Genomic DNA, 26429 nt, shown 5'->3' with positions numbered 1-26429 from the left:
GGGAATTCCCCATAAACTCATTTTTAAAAAATCACCCAATTTAAATAACAAACTTCAAAGTGAGTTCTTGATCGTACTTTTCATCCAAGAAGTGCCTTTATTTCATTTTCTTCCAAAGAACAGGTTAGGTTCTTATCTCCTTCCTTGAGGAGGGGGAGGTGTGTGAGTCCATGCTGCAGGCCGGTGATCTGAAAACTCTCCAATGTGTGAAACTTCCACGTGGTCCTCAGGCGGCCGAGGTCATACATGATGGGTAGTACAGGCCTCCGCCCCATGTATCCTCAAGCTCTTGGGTGTGAGTGGGTGCGTGGGGCGGCTTGAGAGGCAGCTAGGGCCGCAGAGATGGTAAGCTAAGGAGTTAAGCCCTTAGAGCTGCCAGACAATGTCATTTGAAAATACCAGGTATGAAAGAGAAGTAACAGTCAGCTGCTTTCCTTCAATCCAATTTCTAAGCAGTGTGTTCGATCAATTTATAAATCGATTGGCTGTCTAATCCACCTTGGCAGTCTTCTCTGAGGCCGACGCCACCGCCCTCGGCCAGGGTGGGGTGGGCCCCACATCCTCAGGCAAGCTCCGCAGGGGACCTCCTCGGGGCGCCTGCCTGACTCGGGGGCGGGGCGGGGTCACTGCAGCTCCTGGAGCAGGCGGAGAACGTTGGCCGTGTACGGGTTCTGCTGCCCAGTGGCCCCCCGCAGCTGCACCGGGTGCAGGCTGGGGTGGGGAGGTATGAACTCCTGTGGGCAGTAAAGCTCGTTCAGGAGGAGCCAGGTGGAGTCGGGGTCTGCCTTCATCAGGTGGAGGAAAAGGCTGTGGAGAGGTGGAGAAGGGAGTGAGGGCACGAGGGAGGGCTGCTGGTCCTCCACCCTAGAGGCTGCTTAGCGGGCTCTTGGAGAAAACAATGATAATCGCATCACTCTGCACAGCAGAACAAAGCCCACTTTCGTGCCTAATACAGGGCCGTTAGAACGGTCCCAAAGCCTAACAGAAAGAGCGGTAAAGAGCTTCATATCTGTTGACATAGAGAAAAGGAAAGTAGTTAGTCTGAGCAGAACAATATTGACATCAAACAAACTCTTGGCAAAGAAACCAGTTAAATGCTGGGCTACAAAACAGTTCTCAGAAGGAAGAAAATGGATAGGGCCCACCCCTTATTACAGAGTCCACTTCGCTCACAGGACCAGCCCCAGTGTAGGGACTCCCTCTCCTGCTTGGGGAGCCTGGGCAAACCCTCAACTCCTGAGACTCAGGTCCTTATCTCTGACCCTCCAGCACGCTGCTGAACTCAGAGGTTGGCCCATTTCTGGCCCCTGAGAGCCGTGGATTCTCGGTGGTCTGGATCCCATAGAGGGATCAGATGCAGTTATTCTCCCATGGCGGGATCAGCTGAGCCTGGCTCTGGGACCTTTAGCAGAGGCAGAGCACTGGTGCCCTATACACGACATGAACACAGCTGAAGGGCCGGGGTCACGCAGCACCAGACACCCACCACGGGTGAGGTTCTTTATCTTGGTCTGAACCGTGGGGTCACAACCCTTTGCCTCATATCTGCTCACATCCCATTTCTGAACGATGCCCAGGCCACTGTGCCGGGTAATCCAAGTGTAGACTTCCTATGCCTGGCTGACTCAGCGATTTGGAGTTTGGCTTTTCAATCTTGGGAAGGATGAGGCCCTCCCCTAGCTGGGCGGCTCTCTCTCAGCCACCCTGCCCATCTCGTGCAGAGAGGGTGGCCTTCCTGACCATGTCGCCTAGGTGGTTGCCCCTTATTTTTCTCTCTCAGGACACCCTCCCCAGCATTTATCAATTGCCTGTTTATTGACCATCTCCCATCTCCCTTCCTCACAGCACAAGCCCCTGAGGGCAGGGACCATGTCTGTTTGGTTCACTGCTGTATCTCAGGTACTTAGCACGGCACATGGTTGGCATTCAACCAATACTTGATCGAACAGGTTTCATGTTTAATAAGGGACTTATTATGCTGCACACTAATGACTTCAGATGGCATCCCTCTTTGAAATAGTTATATTCTGTAAAATGATCTAAAGGAGCGGTCAACTGCTCACTACCAAGGAAGAACCAAGGATGTTACTAACAGGAGTCATGTTACCGCAGATGTCACTAGCTGTATGGCTTGCCTCCGTCTCAGTTTCCTCATTTCTAAAACTGGGGATGTACTTCTTCCAGGGTTCTGCTGGGGTTTAAATGAGAAAACACAGATCCAGCCCTACACAGGGCCTCCCACATGCGATCCCTGTCTACCAACTAACAGCGGATAGAATCTATTTGATGGATCACATTTTATTTTTGATGACCATTCCTAGGAGCCTCTCCCGTACTGCTGGGCATCAGAAAGGAATGTAAATGCTTGCTAAACAGAGCTAAATTCTGGTTTTTAATTTCGTTAATCTAAAAAGGCTGTGCCGTCAGGGGATTTGGGTTTTACTTCGGAGAAACCACTTTTTTTTTTTTTTTCGGTACGCGGGCCTCTCACCGTTGTGGCCTCTCCCGTTGCGGAGCAAAGGCTCCGGACGCGCAGGCTCAGCGGCCATGGCTCATGGGCCCAGCCGCTCCGCGGCATGTGGGATCTTCCTAGACCGGGACACGAACCTGTGTCCCCTGCATCAGCAGGCAGACTCTCAACCACTGCGCCACCAGGGAAGCCCCGGTGAAGCCACTTTTGCTTTCTTCCTTGGGTTTAACAGACATATGCTAAGGAGGCAAGGGAGACAGGTGGAGGGGGCACTTTGACACGCTTTCTGGCCTGTTTTGTGCCCGAACAATTTAAGTTTTCTTTACTTAGGATAATCTTGAGTTTATAACCTCAGCGGTGGTTGCTGGAGAAGTGATTAGAATATTCTAATTCATCATTTCCACTTCACCGCAGAAAGGAGATGGGGCCTGCATGGGAGACAATTTTTGTTTAAAAACAAAAATATCTTTGATAATTAGAGTGGCAAGGGAAACTATGAAAAAAATGCACCAAAAATGGGAAGCAAATTTCTATTTACACGTGACACAGTTGACAGTTTTCCCTGGTGCCAAAGACTGTTAGAATGCAAATGGTTTCATTTGATTTTTTTTTTCCCCCCTTCAAGAACTGGAACAAGCTACAGCATGGGCGCACTCTCAGCTTCAAGGAGTATTTTGATCTGGGCGACACCCAGCAAAGTGGTGCCGTGGCCCAGTTCAGTCACAGCTCTGCTCTGACTTACATAGCATGGAAACGTCGCAGTGTTCATTTTTGGTCTCCTTTTTAACTTACTAAATGCGGGTGTTGTACTCGTTGGCAGGAAAGGAAAAGGAAGGAAGCCACTCTCTTTGCCCTTCGAGATCCCTAAAGAAAATGCCAACAGGGAGGCAAAGGAAAAATCGTGTGCAAAGTTCATCTTCTTTTAGTAAGCTAGAGCCATACTCTTGGAAGAATTATTTTGGGTCTCACTTCTGAGCTCTTAAAGAGGTAGAATCCCCAGAATGGCAAGTGGCAACGCAAGTTTCTTCCCCACCTCTGCGGCTGGGAGCAAATTATTTTGCCTTTTTGAACCTGTTTCCTCCTTCTCCAAAGGAAAATAATCACACCTGCCCCACCCTCCTCACAAGTTTGTTCTGAGGCTCTAAGGAGATGAGGTGCAGGAAAACACTGAAGTGTATAATGAAAACACAGTTCCTTCCAGAGAGTGTGTGTGTGTCTAAGGAATAATTATCACTACCAACCCTGGCAGCACTGCCGTACCATGGAAAATTCTCAGATGCTCTGAAAAGGGCAGAACATTTGTCTTTTGTTTCAGTCATAATTTCCTTCATACTGACTTGGTAGGGGTCCCAATTCTCAGCCACTGGGGTTGTAATTTTGTCCATTACTTTCAGGAAGAAACGAATGTAATATTCTTTGCCCTCTGCATGCCTGAGGTCGGGAGCAAATGCCGTGCCATGCAACCAGGTGGCTGGCAGGCATAGCTGTGCTCTTGCTTGGCAAAAGGCATGCAACCCGCTGAACTCTAAACACTGACAAATTCTGAACCTGGACCCCTGTTCACTTTGAGGCCCGGGGAGCTGAGCCTGAGACCCAGGAGGTCTTGTCTGAGTACTCAGTGGCCCAGTTTTTCCCCAAACTCCAGTATTGCTTTGTCCTGGGACCAGTTCCTGCCCTTCCTGAGCTGGGGAGAGGGGCTCCCAGACAATGAAGGGAAGAAGGCTGAAGACCTCGAAAGCATCCTTTTGCATAATCAAAAGACAAAAGACAAAGAGGAGACCTCTGCTTTGAAGTGATAGGAGTAACTGCCTGGAAAATGTTCCTAACACATCTTGAGACATGGCCGAGATGGCTGTTGAACATGCCAAGTGGCCGACTCCATCTTTTTTCAAACCCAAAGAGAAACACTTTAAAAAAATATATGTACACCATTTAACTCCTGAACAAAAATTTCTTTTTCTTTCCCCCAGGCCCGAATCAGTGGCTCCAGGGAGCCCAGTTATCAAGAGATTATCTGGTCCCCAGAGTTTCAGGAGGCACTCAGCTGTGCCTCCTGCCTCCGAGTGTCCTGAGGCGAGTGATTATCTCTCAATAACCTGTAGGGCCCTGTAGCTTAAATGATAACTTGACTTTAAAAAATTTAGAACTCGCTGTTAGGCAGTTTCTAAGCAACCTCTGTTTCCATGGCAAAGAAGCCTGGTGTTTATACTGATTTTTCATTTAAAATGCGGTTTTATTGAATTTCACTTCATGCAGGCAGCCATTTCCCTGCACTTCAGCCCTATCTACAATTGACGGGTATCAGTAAGTACCTAATAAACTCCAGACGCCAAACCAATAGAAGCGACTCATTCCTTTATGATCAATATCAGGTGCTCCGAGTGACAAAGCTGGCGTGAGGCTGCCTGGGGAGCTGGGAAATGTGCTGCTAGAATCTGGCTGGCCGGCTCTGGTTCCCTCTCTGCGTGGTCCACCAAATGTTTACTAGCACCTGGTCCAGCTCAGGCACTGCGTCAGGTGCGTGGGACACAGAGACGGATGGACAAAGGCTCTGGCTTCAGGGCTCCCTGTCTGGTGGGGAGGACAAACTGACCACAGAAGCCCATGATGCAGTGTGAAGAGGGCCAGGCTCAAGTCACGGGTGGGCCGGAGCCGGGGAAGGATTCCTGAGGTGGGGACATGGCAAGTCACTTCTCTGTACATCAATCGGATCGGTTCTAACCCCCTTCCAGCTCCAACACTCCCAGCAGTTCTCAAGCATAGGGACTGGATCATGGGCCCTTTCACCCCAAATGCAGCAAAAAGACACCCCTCTGTTGAAGATGCAAATATTACAGAGTATGTCCTCACCATCTTGGGTTAGACAACACCTGCTCAAGGGGAGCTCTAGAAAACTGCTAGCCAATCGAGGCCCAGCAAAGCTAAATAAACTTAACTGAAATTCAGAGCTCCCAGCTCTCCTGGGTGACAGGCTATTCTTTCTCTGTCAATTACTTGCTCGAGGGATCTGCTGCTCCTTGTCTCTTTCTGGGTTTATAAAATGCTCTCATGAGCTGTCTGCGTAAATGCCGGTGGTAAAGGACTTGCGGCTTTGTGATGTTTATTTATTTATTTATTTATTTATTTATTTGGGGGCATCTAAAGAAGTTATTCAGGGTGTCTCCTTAGGGACACGATACAGGCTATCTCTACGTGGGCATGACTAAATGCAATCGGAGGGTAAACTCACTTGTTGGAAAGCAGGCACACCTGCAAAGTTATTTTGGCTTCCCTGTTATTCCCTTTCTGGCAGAACAGCCTCCACACTCTTTTTTTCTGTGGCCATCTCTTCTCCCGTGACTCCGTACATGATGATGCTACAAATGAGGCTGTGTGTTTCCTTTTAAATAAACGGATGCTCAGGGTGTCGATGTGTCCGAGCCAGCAAGCAATGGGGCGATGCTTCCATACTCAGTAATTTACTCTAATGGGTCTCGGTTCATCGGTTAACCAGTATTTCAAGTCTGTCCTTTCTTGCTATTCAATTTAGCTATCTTCCCCTGCACGCGGGCCGTTTTTTGTTTCTAAATGTTGGAAATGGAGGATTATGACTTGAAGCAACAATTTACTCTCCAAATAAATACTACCAATTACCTCTGCAGCTATACATACTCATTCGACTTAACTCTATTTACCTGTTCACAGTCATTCATCTATCGATCGCCAACCCACACTCACACAGAGGCCGATATTAAAAATATTTAAATGCAACGGGGACAAGATTTAAAACCATAAACACCAGTGGAAGCTTACGATGATAATCGAGTCCCTAAAGTACCACAAGACAAAGTACCATAGATGCTGTGGAATGACTCCATTGCTTTGTGCATATCTAAAAAGATATGGCACTGAGAGACCCAACCTGTTACTGACAATTCAAAAATAAGCCAGAAACAAGAAGGGTTTAAATCCCACTGGGGCAGAATCTAAAAGCAGCCCTTTCCATCTGGCCAGCTCTCCCCGCTCCAGGCCCCACCTTCGGCCTAGATCCCATGATGACAACGCTGCTGGGCGCAGATTTCAAAGTGGCCCCGGCTGTCTGCACCCTCAGGCCGCATGCAGCGTTTCCTGATCCTCCCTGGAAGATTCACACCCTTGCAGATAAAGACATCTTCGTGGCAGCCTACTTGTTTTGCGCCCCCCTGCCCGCCACCCCTGAACTGTTTTCCTGTAACCCACGCTCTGGCACTAAGCCAGCAGCCTCCACTGATGGAGCCATCAGAAACAGCTCTAGGAAATGTACTTCTGTATTTACTGCAAGGACATTAGGAATAATCAGTCACAATGGTACCTAGCGTTCTTCTAAGACGGCCCATGGGGAAATTTTCTCAGGGTTCAGCACCAAGGGAATTCCAGAGCTGTGCTTCCTTCTAAAAGGTTTCTTTTCTTATTTCAGTAATGACTGGAATTTGTGCAGCAGATGCGTTTCCCTCTTTGCCTTGTCTGTTAGGAGGCCCAGAGCCACGCTGCAGGCTCATCTCTAGTGCAGGTGAAGAGTTCAAAGCCTGCATTTTATATATTAACCTCAACCCTGGCTTCACCTTGTTCTCCCTCTTATTATTTTTCCCTTAAAAAATGTCTTCACTTCTTATTTACCTTGCTGCATACACTTAAGTTTATAAGATGCTTTAGGTCTTTTTTGGAATAAGGAGGAAGTTTAAATACTGATAACAAGTATTATTGATTGACTTTTTAACTCTGGGCTGACATTTTGTGCTGAAGACTAATATACATGACTTTACTGAATTTCTGTGATAATTTTATTAGGTGGAAAAAATAGATATGCTTATTGTAGTCTTGTAGATGAGGAAATTGAGACTTAGAGAAGGAAATTAATTTGCCCAAGGGTATACCACTACTGAACAGCGATGTGAGGCCAACTCTACCTTGGTCTTCACCTTAGAACTCTCAACAACAGTACGTGGCTAATAAGAGACTCTAAAGCATCTTTTAAATAAATACACATATAATAAGACAATTGAGGCCATGTCCTTGGCTACTTTACTTGGTACTGAGATCATCAACATTCACTCCTGCCTCCCCTGCAAAGGGATGAAATGACCACCCTGTGGTCGGCCAAGGCTTCTGATATTTGAAATCTACTTTGTGCACGTGGTCCACCTACCAGGCTCGATCTCCCGTCAAGAGCATTGTGGTTCCTGACCCAGTATGGCATATACAAGTGCATGTAAGGCCCACACTCGGCTTTCCAACTGGGTGGTGAAATGGATGACCCTGGCCGATTATCAATCACATGACAACACCAAGGAAGCAGGGGAAGGACTGGCTGCATTTGATTTAAGTAGCACAGAGGTCCCTGCCTTCAGATCTGAAACCCAGCAACCCACTTTGTTTGTAATCTGCATGGCAGATGTCTCTTATCTTTGACACCAGGAAATCATGCCTATATATGCACAGTGAACAGCTTCAGATGTGAGTGTACTTTTAGAACAATGAGCCTTGAAGAGAAAAGCAGCAATGCCTGTCAAAAGATGGATAATGGGAAAGCTAACTCCTTGGGTCTGGATTTGTCAACTATTAATCGAATGTCAAAAGGGAAAACATTAGGAGTGCCCTCATTTCCACAGGAAAACAGCTTTGCAGCCCAAGCTCAAACAAACTGCCCACACCATTTAAGGGGATGAGCTACTAATTTCAAGCTCAGCTGAACTACTGGATCACCTCTGTGGTTCCTGATCCATTCAAATATAATAGGCCCATGTGTGAGAGGAGTTGGGGCTCTGACGGGGATGAAATCAAAGAGCCTCTGCCAGTCTGAGCTCCTCCAGGGTTTGAAGGCAGCGGCTGCATTTTTGATGGGCTGGGATCCTACTGCTAGAAAGAAAGCGGGGAAGTCAGTCAGTAAATGAACCTTCAAACTCTTGGTCCTGGCTTCTCATGCAAGAGGCGGTAGGGGGAGGTAGAACAATTAACATGAAAAAGATCCTTCTGAGATGAAAACGCCAGTTTAGATTTCAATCAAGATGAAGCAGGCTTCCAACAAGAAATACCATGCCCAAGTGTATATGTGTACATGTAACATATACACAACACATTATATATTTGGCAAATTTATATATCTCCCATAAGGGTGTGTATACACACATAAATAAAACTCCAGAACGTAAGCATCATGAGGGCAGAGGACTCCTCTCTCCTGCTCCCCTCTATTTTCAGTGCCTACAACAGTGCCAGGCACATAGCAGCTCCTCAGCCAATCAGCAGAATGAATGAACGCTGAGCGTACTCTCTTACATATTAATGCTATTCATCCGCATGATGGTTCCGGAGGAAGGTGTTATCACCAAACCCAGTTTACAGAGGAAGGAAATGAGGTGCAAGGAAATGAAGTCATTTGCTCAAGGTCACAGAGCCAGTAAGATGTGAACCTAGGTTTGTCCACCTCCAAGACTGGTGCCCTTTGCCCGTACATACAATGGCTAAGCGAGGAAGATGGGAGGGCCCTCTCCCTTCCACACCACACACATCAAGAACCACAGCATCCAGCACCTGTACAACCAGGAGGTGCAACAGGCTGGTCACTACCTGCTGGCACCCTGTGTCCCCACCTGGGTTCTGGGGTTGACAGGTGGAGGTAGGACTTGGGGGCGGAAGCCACGTGGCCTAAGGGCATTGCTGGGCATGGACTTCAACTTTTAAAAAATAGATATTGCCTAGTTTTGTTCCGTTTAGCCCCAGGGTGGAAGACTGACTGATTTATGCACAAGAGAGGGAGCCTCAGAGGCTGCTCAGAGAGAGGCCCAAGGAGTGTGCTTTTAATCGAGTTGAGTTCAACCAGGCTGAGAGCATGTACTGGTTGGAAGGAAAAACACAGAAATTTGGGGAATGTGCTCTCATCTCAAATTCCTTTCATATGCAGGAAGGAAGAGCTCCGTGGCCAGGAAGGCACAGAACTGTGGAGGCCCAGTGCATGCTGGGAGGTATCTCAGAGGCTTCTAGGGCCACTGGAGAATTTATATCAGTTAAGTCGGCCAAGGCTGAGATGCGGGTGTGGCTGATATAACCTGTTATTTTGTAATCCAGTGCTTATTCTCAGGGACTCGGCCTTATTTACAGCTCATGATATGCTGACCCCTCTTCCCATACCCCAAATATGGTTTTCTCATTTGTTATCCACTGAAGTCATTTAACTAGGTGGACTCTGGGGGAGTCGGTATTTTTTCTTGCATGGCCAGTTCACAGTGACACCTGGTGGTAACATATGGCAAGGTTATTCCCTGCTCTTACCCCTGCCTCCCCCACCGCCCCCGCCCCCAACCAAGTTGCAAGATTTACGTCCCTCCTTACAAGGCACATTTGCTAGATAAAAGCATTAAACTGGAATGGCTTCTCCGTTCTTAGCATTTACAGCCTTGGTTGTATCAACCACCCCCTGATCAATTTCCATTTCTAGAGTTTACAGCCTGGATGTAAAAGCCTGCCACAAAGGCTCTATTTAATACCACAAATTAAAAAAGCAAACACGGGCTTGGTCATTCTTTGGAGCCAGGAGAAGCAAACAGGAGTAAGGAAAAATCCAACTGTAATGCACACAAAGAGGAACTTTCACGGAGCTGCTGAGTTCGCCTCCATTCCAACGTGAGGGAGGCTGCCCTGCAGAGGTCCCCACCGCCACCCGCCAGACCTACAGACACAGCTGCTCATCCACCTCTCTGAGAATGCAGGAGGCCTCAGAGCAGCCACCTGCCCTCACAGGTTTCCTCACCAGCCCTGCCAGATCCAAAGCCAGCCGGTCAGCTGCCCAGTGTCGGAAAGTCACTACTTCTGAGGGAGCTGGGGCGTCTCTGGGTGGCTCTGGCTTTTACTAGTGCTTTTGAATACGGAGCTGAAGCTTGAGTTTTTGTAACCCTCTGGCTACAGATCTCCCCCTTGGGCCCTGGCAAAGAACACACAGCCTTCTCTTCTCCCCTGAGTGGGTGGAGGTGTCACTGACAGCTGTGTGGGGAACACTGAAGGGCACGTGTGGAAGTGGGGGGCTGGGGTGGAGGCTCCTGCAGGGGATCAGGTAAGAGATGAGGGTGACCTGGCCTGCCCTGGCAGCTTGGAGGTGAAGAGAAGTAGTTTGAAGAGAGATTTCGCAAGTTAGGTAGACAGGCTTCACTTCTGGAATGGATGTGGGGTGTGATGGAAAGAGAATTCAGGACAAACAACCGGACGGATGTGCGGCCATTTGCTGAGCTGGGAACTCTGTCTCACTCAGGGGACCTCGTTCATTAGTTCCCAGAGGTCTGACTGTTTTCATACGAATTGGCCCACCCATCTCCCTCTCTTCGCTCTGTAATGAGACTCACAAAGAGACCAGATTTCCTATTGTCTCAGACGGCTTCTCCCATTTACAGAGCTTATTAATTTCTGAATCAAGATGCCAAGTCAGCTCCTGATCAAGGACAACACAGATATTTTTTTCCCTGACTTCAAAATAAGTTTGCAGATGTGTACGTAAAGCAGTCAACCTTGCACTTCCTCCCCGCCCAGCCCATCAGAGGGAGGTCATCTGACTCAACCTCAAGTGGAACAAAGAGGCGCCGCAGTCAGGCCTCGCAGCAAATAAAGAAAATTAGAAATGAAAAGATAATGAATTGTGAATATTAGCTTGTTTGATGGGTCTAAACTTGAAGGATGGGTATGGGGTGGGTGTAGGAAGAGTAGAATGGGACAGGGAATGAGGAAACCAGATCTTTGGGACTCTTGGCTGTAACAGGCACCCAGAAGAATTTGCTTCAAGATGGATTCATCATGTTTGTGAGTTGTACTTTAAGTCATAGCACAATTAGCTTCAGGAACACTGCCTGCAGGAGGACTATTTTCATCCTAAGTTGGTTCTTTAAGGAATAAGAATGTCCGGGGACAAGAAGCTCTTTGGGATGTACTCCTGTGCTTGAGAAACCATGATGGATTCTGGGCCTAGGGGATGTGACAGGAAAGGGACAGAAAGAAAAAACGGAACTGGGGAAATCAAGAGCAGAAAACTGCAAAGGATAATAAGTCAATTCAAAGAGATATTTCCATTGCTCCAAGAGAGTGCAAGGTTTATAAGGGAGCAAGTTGGCTTTCCTCATTTCACAGACAGAGCAGCCTTTCAGCCCTTCAGGGAGTAAGATGATGCCTACCCCACCAAGGAAGATCAGGGACACATTTCCAGAAGCTGATGAAGTGGGAAGGACTGTTTCTTTGCCAGGGAGGTAGAGCTGCAGTGCCTAGAGCGGCAGGCAGTGCCAGGCCAGACAGGCCGGCTTTCACCCCAGCTGCAGATGTCCAGGGATGGCAGTTCCAGGGCACAGGCTGATCCTGGCTAGAAGGAGAGCTGCGGAAAGGGGGTCAGGGTACATTTTGGGTCTCAAATCTGGGGAATGCTCCTGTGCTCAGAGTTTTAGCTTTTGATAAATAGCCTTTAGGACTCTAGGAACCAGACATAGCGTCTCCCGTTAGAGGTGGTACAGCTACTCTCTAATAAGCAAAACTCTTAGAAATTAGAATCACATAATTTCAGAGTTGAAAAGGCCCTTTAAATCATTAGTCCAGTGGTTTTGAACGTTTCTTGGTTCACAGACTCCTATTACAATCGGATGAATGATGTGGAATCTGTCTGGAAACAGATACGTACATGTCTGCTTGCACACATACAATTCTGCATACAATTTGTGAGGGTTCATGGCACCTAACACCCATTAAGACGCTCTGTGGAGCCAAGGTTTGCTAGATCAATAACCCAATGCTTTCACCTTGTGGATGAGGAAGCTGAGAGAGAGGTGCCAGGGTCACCTGATCACCAGAAGAGCAGGGCCTAGAAGCCGATCACCCTCTGACCAGGAGAGTGCTTTGTCCCCTACAAGACACCACCTTTCTGCCTTTTGCCCCTTCGGAATTGTTGCTGATGCTGCAGCAGCTGAAAAGGTTATTTTCAAAGAGAAATGTGTCTAGTAAAAATACCATCTCTAGATGTTGGCACAGTTAAAGAAATCATCTTAACCTGGCAAGAAGAGAGAGAAGAGAAAAGAACAGAGATGCCTCAACTCTGCTCCCCATTAGCAAATCATCTATAATTTAGGACAAACGTAAAGAGATGCGGGTGATCAAGCAGACGTACCTCCTGGCAGCCTCTTGTAATTTCACGGGCTGTTTGGCACTGAGGTAAATCAAGCAGGCATCAGCTACTTTATTCAGGTCACCCTCACCTGCAGAGAGGAAAAACAAAACAAGCGTTGGCTCTCAGGCTTCAGTGGGGATGAGCAGGTACCAACTGCAGTCTGATGAAACTGGAACAGCTAGGCAAGATGCTGTGGGCTCTGTACTCCATCCCTAAGTCAAAAAACACAGCAAGGTAAATGTATAAATGAGGCCAAAGTGAGATGGAAGGATGTGCACAGGACAGGAGATGACAGGAGCATGGCTAAGTGAAGAGGGCAAGGATGGGGGTGAGACAGAGTGTACAGTGTGTGTGCCCAGGTGAGACTGGTTGGTACCTACCTAGGTCCAGTCTCTCACAGAGGGGGCCCAGGCCCTGCAAGACAGCCAGCTGCAACTTGAAGGCCAGCGTGTGGAAGTAAACTGGTCCAGCCCTGGCACTGACGGGAGCCTGGCTGACTAAAGAGCCAGCCAGCTTTGGCAGGACATCTTTGCAGAACCGGTTCCTTAGAAAATCGCCACACTTGCCTCCCAGGGTACGTAAAACCTGTGGAAACAGACCCCAACCCGGTGACTGAACGTTGCCAAGGCAGCGAGAGCGCTAAAAGAATGTTTGCTAATTCAATTTCATCTAGGTTTCTGCTTGAAAAAGAAAAAGAATTATTGCTGTTAATTCCTTGCCCACGGTTTGTGATTCTGACAGTTATGAATTCGGAGGTCTCTGCTCTCTGCTTCTATCCATAAACATAGATTACATGGAGAATAATTCAAAGGAATCTTGGGCTGGATGAATAGTATGGTTAATACCTGGATTTCCCTCCTTTTTTTTTTAAAAAAAAAAAAAAAAAAGAGCTTAAAGCAGTTCACATAGATCATCTCTTGAATCTTCCTAACATCCCTTGAGGAAAGACTTGTGCTTTTAACTCTAGCTAGCTGAACAAACATAAACAGGCCCAGTAGCTGAGGCCCAGCTCAGCTACTGCCACGTACAGGCATTGAAAAGGGCAGTGGCTGGCTGAGGTCCTTGGCTGGGTCAGGGCAGGGTCCCCAGTGGGCCGAGCCGAGTCAGAGTTCCTTCTGTTCCATGGCACAATCTCTTATGTACATCACCCTCATTCCATCTTTCACGACAGGCAGTCTCTTTGCATGTCTTATTTTAAACCTTCTCAAGCAGAACATATTGAAACGTTTTGCCCCACTGCACAAGACTGAGTATACAGGATAATAAGAATTTCTTTAAAAATCGGTAAGCAAGGGACTTCACTGGTGGCGTGTTGGTTAAGAATCCGCCTGCCAATGCAGGGGACACGGCTTCAATCCCTGGTCCGGGAAGATCCCACATGCCACGGAGTGACTAAGCCCGTGTGCCACAACTACCGAGCCGGTGCTCTAGAGCCTGTGAGCCACAACTACTGAGTCCGTGTGCTACAACTACTGAAGCCCACGTGCCTAGAGCCTGTGCTGCTCAACAATAGAAGCCACCGCAGTGAGTAGCTCCCACTCGCTGCAACTAGAGAAAGGCTGTGCACAGCAATGAAGACCCAACACAGCCAAAAATAAATAAGTTAAATAAATAAATTAACAAAAAAAATTGGTATGCAAGGCATATCCAGGACAGAGAACATTTACCGACTTTGTAGAGAACAAGGCACTTATTTCAGGGCCCTCAGCAAGACTGCACAAGGCCTTACGGACCTCAAGGGTCACTAATGGGTCTGGGAGTGGAAAAGCAGCCTCAGTTACAGTGCACGTATCTTTATATTTTTTCATTTTTCTGTACTTGCTGTCATTTCAGATAAACCATTAATTTTCATAAAGGAAAACGGCACATCTGAGTGACTGAGCAAGACCTCCCTCCTTCTCCTCTCCCCAACCTCCCTCGTTCCCTCTCTCCCCACCACCCACATGTGCGTGTGCGTGTATGTGTCATTTCGTGTATTTTGCTTTGGAAAAAAATATTAACGATTTTTTAATATGTTTTAAATGTAAGCTTGCATTTTGGTCCAGTATATGCTGAAGAATCTTATAGAAACAAAATACTTTAGTCAAGTATATTAGCTGCATTCCTGGCTTCATTCTATATCCTACACATCTTTTTTCTTTGCCTCATCTTGCTCACCCACTTCTAATCTATGTTAGCTTTTGCTATGGTAAATGTATCTCTGTAACTTGCCTTAAGTGCTTTTCAGAACAAGGAAGGATAAAAATAAATAAACCAAAATATGTGTGCTAATATAAGCCAAACTAAGTCAGGGAGAATAATACCTTACATACACAGAGGGCTTTTAACTTTTCAAAGCGTTTCACCAAATAGTCCCACTTTATCCTTGACAACAACAACTATGAGAAAGGTGGGATAGGTGGTCATGGGCTTTGTCCAGAGTCACTCAGCTGGACAGACGATGCCCATTGCTAGAACCTAGTCAGTATTCATCTTGACTCTTGTGCCATGCACAGAACATGGGCATGAACTCAGATTCAGGTACTATCACTTCCTAGCTGTGTGATCTTGAGAAAGTTCCTTAACTTTCTGGGCTTGTTTCCTCCTCTGTCAAAAATGGGGATACCAGTATCTTCCTTATAAGGTTGTTGTACGGAGAAGAGCTCATGTGTGAAGTGCCAAGCATGTTGCCCGGCACAGAGGAGGTGCTCAATGAATGCCGGTGGCCCTTTTCATCTACTAGTTCTCTCTGCTTCAAATTCAAAAGGAAACTGACTTTATTTTCTTCTTTGTGCTTTTCTTATTTGCCTATACTTTCTTCAAGGTATAGTAGGTCACAATTGGATAAAAAGAGAACTACCCCCAAAAGACACCACTGAGCTCTGTGCTCACTTCCCTCCATCCCCATGACTGATGGCGCTGGGGCAACAGTGCAGTACCTTGAAGGCTCTGAGCACTGCCAGGGGGTCATCATTTGTGAGTCGGTGCACGAGCGAGGGCCAGGCCCGATGAGCCAAGGGAAGGAGCTGGTTCTTGTGGGACTGCAGAACAACCACACACAGATCCAGCACATCTAAAACCTGCAAGAAAAGAGGACAGTATTTCGGCAGATAGTAAAGGCTTGAAACCAAATACCTGGGATCAAGTCACCATTTTAAAAGAGTAAAACTTAGAAACTCATGAGTCAAGGAAATATTTATGAGTCCTGACTACATGCCAAGCACTGGCTAGGTACTGGGTGGGGGGCACACAGGGACAAAATACTTATGTTTCCTTTCCTTGGCTTATGGTCAATTGGGGAAAGACTTCAGATAACACCGAAATAACGGGATGAATGATTACTAATTGTGACAAGTACAAGGAAGGAAAGTCAAGGGGGAAATGCAAGACACTAAAGGGAGGGATCTATACCATACAAACTGTTGGGAGGGCTCCTCTGAGGAAGTAACTTCTATAAGGAGGCATACTGGAAACAGTAAGGAGGAAGACCCAGAGGAGGGAGAGCTTGCAGTGCTTAGAAAACTATAGCAGGGCAGCATGAAGCGTGACAGAGGAGGGGTAAGATGGGGCTGGACCTCGAAGACGTCACATTAAGACTTTTTAATTTTGTACTAAATGTGGTGAGGAGCCGTGGAAATGTTCAGGCACGTGCTATGATACAATTCATGTTTCTAAAAAGTCACTCTGGCTGCTGAGTGGAGAAGGGACTTGAAGTGGGAGTGAGAAGAAGTGAGGAGGCCCTTGAGGGAGCCACGGCGCACGTCCACATGGGAGGCGGGGAGTTACGCAGCTACATGGTCGTGGCCGAGGCAGAGAAGTGAAGGGTTTGAGATCTGTTTTGGAGACGAAATGGCTTAAATTGATGAAGGACTCACTCTTGGGGAGATGAAGAGAGGTATCAAAAAGAGCTGCTTGGGTTCAGGGTTAGCAACTGAATAGATGCAGGTGCAGCTTAATGAGATAGGAACAAAGGAGAAGGAGGAAACCAGGAGGGTGGGTGAGATCAAGTTCTGTTACCTCTAAATGGAGACGTCAAGTGGGCAGCTGGGACACAGGTCAATCTCAGAAGAAAGGTCTGGGGTAGACTAGATGTAAATTGGGGTTTTTATCTTCCCTGAGAAGATGTTTCCTGATCTCTCATGTCTCAAAGCTCACTGAAGACAGACGACCTGCTCAGTGTCACAGGCAGTGGTCGCCACGATAACCAAGTGCAGGCTTCCCTCCTGCACAGATGGGCCAGCCTTCCCAGAGCAGTGGAAGGTACACATCTGAGTCAGGAAGACAGAGTAAGGTCTGCAGTAAACCCTTATTGGATGACTACTGTGTGCTGGTCACACGGAGACTGGAACAGAAACAAAGAACAAAGCAGGCCCTGCCCTTGAGGGCTGAATAGTTAGGCAGGGGAATAAGAGAAACCTCAGGAGAGCAGAATAGTACAGTGGAAATGGCTTTGGTATCACTGACTGGCTTTGGATTTGAGTTCTGTCACTAACTGGGTAAGTTAACATCATACTTCAGTGAATCATCCCCCTTCTGCCTGGAATGTTCTTCCCCCTCCGTTTGCCCCTGCAGGGCTGGCTCCTTCTCAGCCTTTAAGTCTCAACTTAAACATTATCACCCGACAACTGGTCTAAATCAGAACGTAGCTCCCTCTTATTCAACAGGGTTTGGTAGAGTAGGTTCCCAAAATGTGTTTACTACATGGGTGAATTTTCTGTCATAGAACCTTCTTATTACCTTCATAGCATTTCCTCCACGTATATGTATTTGTGTATTACCCCTTTCCCCTCGAGAGATAGGAAGTTCCATGAAGATAGGGATCATGTCTGCTTCGTTTCCTTCTATATACCCTCTGCCTGACCTATAGCAGTCCTCAATAAGCATTTAGTGAATAAGCAAATAAGTGAATGAGTGTATATGCCATGTCTGATGCTAACTGTTTTATATTTATAGTCAATGACCCAGTGAGGTAGGTACCATCATTTTCATTTTACAGATAAAGAAGTTGATGCTCAAAAAGGTGAACTGACTTACTCCGGGTGGCACGGCTAGTGAAGGGCAGAGCCAGGGCTGGAACCCGTGTATGCAGATCTGACTCCAGTGCTGATGCTCTCAATAGCTACAGTGTATATACGCTGCTACAAAGCCTCCAGAAGAGGGAAGATGCTTTACTAATGTGTCAACCAGACACCACCAACCAAAGTCTCCTGAAGAGTGCCTCCTGAGTGGAAAACCCGACAATGCTAAGAAGTATCTCTGGGAAGACTAAACAAATTCCACAAAACCCAGATGCTGAGTGAGGTAATCTGTGGGTCAGGGTTTCCCAGCCCCGACCCATGACCAGGGCAAAGTGCTCTCATCACTATCAGTAATGCACGGAGGCGGCTGTTTCTCACTCCTGTTTGGGGGTAGGGAGGAATGGGTCAGGCTGTGCTTTCCTTTGGGTGTAAGATCTGCCCCCAGGTGATTCTGAAAGCTGTGTCCCCCATGCCCACCCCGCCCCACTGTCCTGTTATCGGAGTCACTACTGTATAGTTTAAGTCTTTGCTGATGGGGAGGCTGCTTGGGAAACTGCTAGCAAACAAGGATGAAAGATTAAGAAAAGTGTTGATGCCAGGCCTAGGATGAAAATGGAAACAGAAACAGAGACAAGGGCTAGCGTCAGGCTTGGACGAATGACCACTTCAAAATATTAAAACCTGTGTCCCACATTAAGTCAGCTCCGAAAGTGATATCCTTTCCAAATCATATGACTTTTTCCCCCTTGGAGATGCAATAACGCTCCAAAACTTTGCGGTTTTTAATTCTACCAAGGGGACTCAGGTCCCTTTTGGCCTCTGGGCTGATACAGAAAGACGTTAAGACTGGAATCCCACAGATAAATTCCTCCTGATGCCTTCTCTTGGCCACTGCACATGCACTGGGAGATAAGGGGGTGCTCCTTGCTCATCCATGTAGTCATTGCCAATAGACCAAACCTCAGTCCCGCAGCTCTGTGAATGCAGGGAAAGGGCCGCACACTGACCTTCAAGCGGATTTTCAGATTTTTGTCTGACATCAAGTGGATGCAGCGCTCCATCACGTCCGTGGCTATTTGTATCTGCACTGGCAGTGGTGGCTGCACACTGGGATCAGTGTCATTCTCATCCACTTCGGGAGGGTTTGACTGCTCCTCTGGAAAAAGAGCATAACTGGGGGCAGTGTTTTACGAGAGATGCCCCACCCCAACTTGATCTCCCAACTTCAGATCAGGAGTAAGACTTACAAGGGAAAATGTCTAGGAACTGATCCCAAGGAAACCATGTAAAATTTGGGTCAAGCTACGAGTCAAGATATTCACCAAAGCATTACCTGTAACAGCTAAAAACTGGGGGAAAACCTTCCATGTCCACTCAAGGGGGGTACGGTTATATAAACCATGGTATATCCATACAATGATGGCACATTATGAGGGCCTGAAAATTTGCGTTTACAAGGGCTTTAATGACAAGGGAAAATGCTTATGAAATAACATTGTGTTAAAAAGAGAAAAGCAGGATACGAAATTGCATACACAGTGTGAGCACTATTACACAAAGTTTTATATAAAGACAGGAGGAAGTTCAAAATATTAACAGAGACGGGGTCATGAGTTAATGGATGATTTTTATTTTTTCCCTATATCCTTAGTCTTTTTTAAGTTATCATTAATAAATATTTAAAATAAAAACATAAGAGGGCAAGATTCTAATTTGGAGCCCCGAGGCTGGCAGTTCCCTGGCTGGCCTCTGGCCCTTTACTCTCTTTCCTTTCCTTTTGGTTCATCTTTTGACTAAAGGGGGTACATGTCTGTCTTCTCTACCAGCCTGTAAGATCTTCTGAGGGCCAAGATGAAGCCTTCCTTACACATCTTGGCATGAGGGACAACACCAGGGCAGCCTGGTGCAATATACAGGGATGGGGTTTGGTCAGAGGACTAAAGTCTTGCCTCTACATCCTATTAGCAACTCCTCTCTCCCACGTCACCTCATTTGAAAAAAAGGGATAAAGCATGTATACCTCATCTGCTTGCTGAGAGAGTTAAATGAGCTGCATGTCACCAGCTATTATCATTTTTTTCATTGCCTGGAGTGCTGCATTGCATGAGATAGGTGTAAGTTTGTAAATTAAAACAACAAAAAGACTTGAGAGTTGCATGAAAACCTGGCCAAAATTCCTCCCCTGAAGGTTATCCTCTATCTGCTTATAGCCTCCAGTCTCCCCACACCCTCAATACCAGCTGTGCTCATTTACACTGAGCTAAGCATTGCTCCCCTAACTTTCTGCCATTTCAGTTTCCTCTGCTGGAAAAATAGAACCTTACAGTAGAGTCCACACCTGTCTCTAACAGATGCTGAAAAGATAAATGAAAATGCATTTGTAGAATGCTTGGATTTCTTGGAGGAAGGGACGTCAGATATACAAGGTGCTCTTACTGTGGTTAAAACAAAAAACCCATGTCAAACTAACATCAATCCAAACATTCCTTATAATGCCAAGTGTGTGGTGCGTACTTGATGAACGATAATTATAAGAATGATAAGGTTGTGCTTTTCTTTCTAGAGGAGGATTTGTTGTTTGAAATTCACCTACTGCGAAATGTTATCTGAGGGATGTGGATTTTGCTACCTACCAGAAGAAAGATTTGATTCATTCAATCTGCTCCTAGCCAACATCAACTAGAACCAGAAGATCCTAATCATGAAAGAATGGATTCAGTGACAATGCTAGAATTTCAAACAAGAATGGCAAATCTGGATTATGAGGGATCAAGATGCCTCTTCTTCACGGTTTCTAGGCTTGAGCAAGGGGTGCAGTTTATGAGGATTGGGTTGGCTCAAGAAACAAAACTGAGAAGAAAAAGCCTGACAGATTTCTGATTAGAAAATTCTATTCTTGGGGAGAATAACAACTCAACTCTGCATGAATCATTATTTGGGCCTTGTGATGCTTCCCTGCTATTTAGAAGGAATTTGTTGCAGTTAGTTGCATTGAACTACTATTTCCTGTTATCCTGGAGGTATTTCCTGTTATCCTGGAGGTATTGGCTTCAGTTCATCAGAGTCTCAGAGTACAGTGCCAAAAAAAAAAAAAAGAAATCTGCTCTATTCCGACCTAACAAACTAATTTGGGACTCAGTTTGATTTAGGATAGTTCTGGGACCACCAAGCTCATTATGACTTGGCATTTTATATTTGCAGAGGAAATTCTAATAATTTATTAATCCTTCCGTGACCTGAAGCTCCAGATTGAGCTTGTGAATAAAACAATAGGCCAGAGCTTCAACTAGCCTGAACTCCCTTCTCCTTTATCATATAAATTGGTAAGAAAAACACTGGAATCTACTCCTACCAAAAAATAAAATAAATGAACAAAGCATATGAAAAGATAATGGGCATAAGAAAAAATTGTTAGGAAAGATGCATATAGAAAGATGTTCAACCTTTCTAGCAATCAAAGAAATGCAAGGTAAAATAATGAGAACCATTTTAATTTAGCAAGAAGTAAAGTCAGTAAGTCAACGTTGGCAAGCTTGTGGTGAAACCAGTATTGATCCTGAACTGCAGAAGAGAAGGTGTAAATTGCCACAACCTTTCTGAAAGACAATTTGGCAAGCATAATGTGATGTTCATATCCCTGACCTAGAAATCCCACTTCTGAGATTTATACAGAAATATGCAAAAAGAAGGAAAAGGTCACGTGCATAGAATCACGCACTGCAGCACTGTTTATCAGAGTGAAAAGCTAGAAGCAACCTAAACTTCCCACAGGGGAATGTATACTTAGTGGCAGCTATTAAACCATTAATTATGAAAACTCCATAGCAACATGAAGAGTTCCTTATTATATAACTAAATGCAAAAAGGGCATAAATGCATTTAAACTGTGGCTGCAACCAAACAAAACCTGGTTTGCAACAGAAAAGGATGGAAAACGACCACACACAAAGTGAGAATGCTTACGTTAGCATGGCGGGGGTTATTTGTTATCTTTCTTATTTCCAAACTTTCTATCATGATGTTTCATTGTTTTTACAATAATCTGCTTCCAAAAGTAATAAAACAGCTGAGGCCAAAATAAATAATAGTTACCTTCTTCATTATCAAAATCCGAGACAATTCCATCTGCTACATCCTTTTCCTTGAGGTAGTTCAGCACAAACTGTTCAATGTCTTCGGCTGTTGTGGTATTCTCGAGTCCTTTCTCAAGACTTGCTGGTCTTTGGCTCAAATGACTTCCCTCTTCCCCTACACTTTGCTCTTGGAGGTGCCCGAGATGACCTGCGTCTGGGAACCACTGGGCTATAAATAAAGTGTTATAATGGTCACCTTGGTCATTGACAACAGGCATTAGTACTTTCTAAGTAGAATAAGCTCCCTGCCATGGCCTGCATGGTGCCCACAGGATCCAGTCCCTACCTGTCTCTCCAGCCTCCTCTTCTAACCACTCCCGGCTGCCCAATGCGCCAGGTATCCTCCTGCCTTAGAACCTTTGCACATGCTGTTCTTACTATCTGGAATACTTTAACCTCCTATGTAACATCTGGTTAATTCCAACTCACTTTTCATGTTTCAACACAAATATACGTTGCCTAGTAAAGCCATCCCTTGACCCCCGCCCCGCGCCCCACCCCCGGCCCTGCCAATCTAACTTAGGTCTTTTATACGCTGTCTTATACAGCACCATGTTCTTTTCTTTCAACTCATCACAATTTGTAATTACTGTATTTACTTTGTATGTATTGTTTAGTGTCTGAATTTCCCATTAGACACTGTGTTCCATTGATCACCACTGGAAAGCCAATATGCCCAGCATGGAGTGGGTGCTCAAAATATATGCTGAATGAATAAATATGCTAGACTGGAGGAAAGCTACCAGTGACAAAATTCTGAGTGCAGGATACACTGCTCATTACCAGAAGAGAGGCTCTGCAGAGCCTTGAGAACGGACACAGTCTCACATAGATATCTGATATAAAATGCTTCAGAAGGCTGGCATTTTCTCTCCAAAGCTTTTCCTTTTTTAGTGATGCTCCAATACTTCTGATGTGTCCCCGCAGAATAAGCCTTAAACATTACAGAACCAGTAGCTTTCAAACTGTGTCTTGAGGAGCCCTAGGGCTCTGCAGAAATGTCTCAGGGTCACAACAGGGAGGGTACCCAGAGACAGCAGGTTAAAGGGTGGGAACAGAGTTTCTATGCCTTCTTTCACCAGCCCTGCTCTAATTTGAACTCTTTTTGTATACTGGGGTCCCCCAGGGCTTCATTTCAAAAAAGGCTCTTAATACTTAAAGAATGAATCAACAAGAAAACCCTATGGCCTGAAATTTTGCCCTCCTTTTGCAGACAGCAGGGGAGAAGTCTCTGATGACCTTTAGCACCTGCTAATCTCTTTTCTATCAAGGAGCATCTGCACAGAGCCACAGCAACAGCAGATGGGCTACGCCAGGGCCAGGCCACTGGGAGCAGCAGAGAGCAAATGCTGGATGTGAGAGCGTTCGGTCCAGTACCTGGAGGTTCCTACGTGAAGGGATCGATTATGCCATTTCTTCAGTGCCCAGACATAAATCTGTCCTTAATGTACTCTGAGGGACTGCATTCCCAATGGGTTAAAGCCAGGGCCCAGCATTTACACTGCTAAAAGTAGACATGCTGCAAAGATTGTTTTCTAGATTTAAGGCAAAGCAGTTCGACCTCACTCTTAATGCAAATAAACTATAATAAGGTGCACTTTTTCTCCTACTGGATTAGCAAAGATCAAAAAGCTAGGTAATATAGTGTGGGTGACAGGGTGGCAAAATTGGCGCTCTCTTACATTGCTGATGGGAGTTTAAATTGGTGCAACCTCTTCACGGAGCAATTTGAAACTCTATCTATCACAGATTTAAATGTAATACCCTCTAAGCCAGCAACTGTCTTAGGAATATACTCTACTGGTATACGCAGACATGTCCAAAATGACCTAGAGAGTACACTGCAGCATTTTGGGGGTGGAGGGGGCAAAAGACTGGAAACAACCAAAATGTCCACCAAGAAAGGGCTGCTTAAAGTATGGTGTAGCCACACAATAGAACATTGTGTGTCCAGAAAAACACGGCCTTGCATGTGTGGATGTGGCACGATCTCCGAGTGCTGAGGTATGTGGTATGGATGCTTTCTCATTTTCAAAGCTACCCAATTTTTTTGTTGTTATGAATAACCACTGAATCAGTAGTTGGTGCTAAGCAGTAATTTAACTGATGGTTCTTGCCTTCACTGTGGAACCTAATGCTTTTTTTAGTCAATGCCTGTGAAACACCGAGAATGTGGTAACTCAATTTCCTAAAAGACATACTGGGTTCTTTTAAAACCTTTTGGAAGTTCTCTGAGACCACACTTCCACTCCCATCTTAAAAGAGTGACCATCAGTTAGACAATTCGAACGACAAGAGGAAATGCTAGCAGGCAGTGCTACTTTGATTTGTGTGAGACCGATCCACTCCCCAGGACTGCTTACCACTCAAAATGCAAGTGTGGTCTGGGTTATTTCAAAACTTTCAGAAAAGCTATCCCCACTTTTGCTGCTTTTCCTAGGATGCACTCAAGTCAAGCTTAACCATCCTCATTTCCCTCTCTGCAATTTAGAGAAAAGGTGCTACACAGCATTCCTCTTTAGAGATGACCAAAGACACTGGCAATCCAAGGTAATTCAATTTTCATGGCCCAAATGGAGATATCTCCTGAGAGGATATATTTAATAGGCCTTTTGTTAATATATTTTTTAAAACTCAAACTGACATGTAGTAGAGTTCCTCAAAACACTAAGGATGGAAGCCTGGGGTATATTTGGGCCATGGAAGCCACTCATAGTCTAAAATCTATAAGCAGTAAGCCAGTCTTAGGAGTGTTTCCATGTTCTTCTTGGTCACCACTGCCATCCCAGTGACTAGTCCAGCACACAGGCTTCTGAGTGGTTGCAAAATACAACCCCCACTCCTTCCCTTGGTCTACAAGGCCCCGTGGGATTCATCCTCACCCAGCCTTCCAATTTCATCTTGTGTCACTGTCTCCACAATGATCTCTTCTCCATTCTCCAAAGACCCCAAGCCCTTTCTTCCCTCCAGGCCTTTGCACCTGCTGTTGTCTTTGCCTGAATGTTCTTAAAAAACATAAAAATGATGTGACAGCTCCATATGTACTGATGGGCCCTTCTCAGCCTTCAGGTCTCAGCTCTAATGCCATTTCCTCAGAAAGGAAGTGCCGTGATCAAGTCCCCTGACCACTCTGCTACTGTCCTGTTACTCTCTTGCAGTAGCAGGAAAGCTCCTTGAGTTTATTCATCTTGTTCACTGCTGAATCCTGATTACTTAGCACAGTGTCTAACATACTGCAGGTAATCCTTACTGAATGAATAAAAGAATATGTACACTGCATGTGAACGTTCATGAATGAATGAACGAACACTGGAAGTGGTATCAGCTACAGGGCAGAGGACTATCCCTGCTCAGTCACCTTCCTTGAGAAGCTTTCTTACATGGTCTTAGCTTTTTCAGCTGACAAAATGAGGTCAGTGACCTTTCCACCTACTTTGGCGGCTATTAGAAGTACTGAAATAAATACTGGAGGTATGCTCTTTGGATAAAAGGAACTCATGTATATAGCTCATATATATATATATATATATTTTTTTTTTTTTTCATTCGAAGATTGACTATCCAGTGAAGGGATTCTCTTTATTATATTCCAAAACTTTGCCATTTTAATGGTGGGTAACACCTCCAACAGACACCCAACAGGGTGAAAGGGAAGTAGAGAAATTCAAACCACCTCATACAATTAAAAGGTTAAAAGAAAGTTTCTAGACCTGCTCTGTCCAACATGGTAGTCACTAGCTAGCTACATGTGGCTATTTAAATAAAAATAAAAAATTCAGTTCCTCAGCTGCACTAGCCACATGTAGTTATTATATTGGACAGAACAGATATAGAACAGTTCCATCATCACAGAAAGGTCTATTGGACAGTACTGTTCTAGATTATCTGTGGACCAAATAATTTACGTTAGTCCTGTTCTCCATTAGCATAGATACTGCTAACTCTAAATATTGTCAGAAGCAGTCCGGTATATTGAAAAGAACAAAATTGTCATAAATCCTGACTTTCCTCCTTATTGTGTGACCTTGGCTAAGTAGGAGCTCACTGAGCCTTAGTTTTCCTTACCTGCAAAATAAAAATAATGTTTACATTTAGTCTGCAGGGTTTATGTCCCTGGGACAGAGCAGGGGGTTCAATAGATGGTAGAGATTATTAAAAGTATAAAAACATAAGCAATGGAACTCTACCGTAACACGTGGGACCAGACAGACACCTATTCAAATAACGTCCTCCATAGCATAACCCCAAACAAAGAAAAAAACAGTTAGGCGAACAAGGATACTAGTCCTTCCCTCCAATCAGCATTAAAAAAGGGCTCTCAATGTACCTAATGCTGCCAGCAGCGCATGCAGTACACTGACAAAGGAAGTTGTTCTCTTATCGTAAAATTGGTCCAGGGTAGCCAAGACATCTTGAACCACATCTGCCACCAAAGGGAGCAGGCTAGCATCTGAGTTCTGTAGCATGACTTCCAAGACCTTCGGGGTATGCGGGTGGAGAGATAGATGACGCAGATTTAAAGAGATCCCATTTACCAAATAGTCTGAATTCTGATTGATCAGCTGCTGCAGGGAGTCGTAGCCACAAGCCTGGCAAATGTCCATCATGGTACTGATGGCCGCCTGACTGATAAGCAGGGTTTGGTCTCCAGCTTTCTCCAGGACTGGATAGAGGGCTGACAT

The 26429-nt window shown here is 45.6% G+C and overlaps 1 protein-coding gene across 1 annotated transcript in view; it reads right to left on the bottom strand.

The window, feature by feature from the left end:
• Positions 1-286: 286 nt before the first annotated feature.
• TTI1 (TELO2 interacting protein 1) overlaps positions 287-26429 on the bottom strand; it is a 42290-nt gene continuing 16147 nt past the window's right edge. Inside the window, 7 exon segments of the mRNA XM_007447718.1 lie at positions 287-807; positions 12618-12705; positions 12998-13202; positions 15536-15676; positions 18622-18770; positions 21707-21916; positions 26075-26429. The exon segment at positions 26075-26429 is cut by the window's right edge and continues 11 nt beyond it. Coding sequence (XP_007447780.1) covers positions 624-807; positions 12618-12705; positions 12998-13202; positions 15536-15676; positions 18622-18770; positions 21707-21916; positions 26075-26429 — 1332 coding nt within the window. The 3' untranslated portion in view covers positions 287-623.

The sequence above is a fragment of the Lipotes vexillifer genome, unplaced genomic scaffold (assembly GCF_000442215.2).
Source record: "Lipotes vexillifer unplaced genomic scaffold, Lipotes_vexillifer_v1.1 scaffold397, whole genome shotgun sequence".
Classification (NCBI taxonomy): Eukaryota; Metazoa; Chordata; class Mammalia; order Artiodactyla; family Lipotidae; genus Lipotes; species Lipotes vexillifer.
Note: the sequence above shows the minus strand (reverse complement) of the source record. Positions and strands in the feature narration are given on the sequence as shown.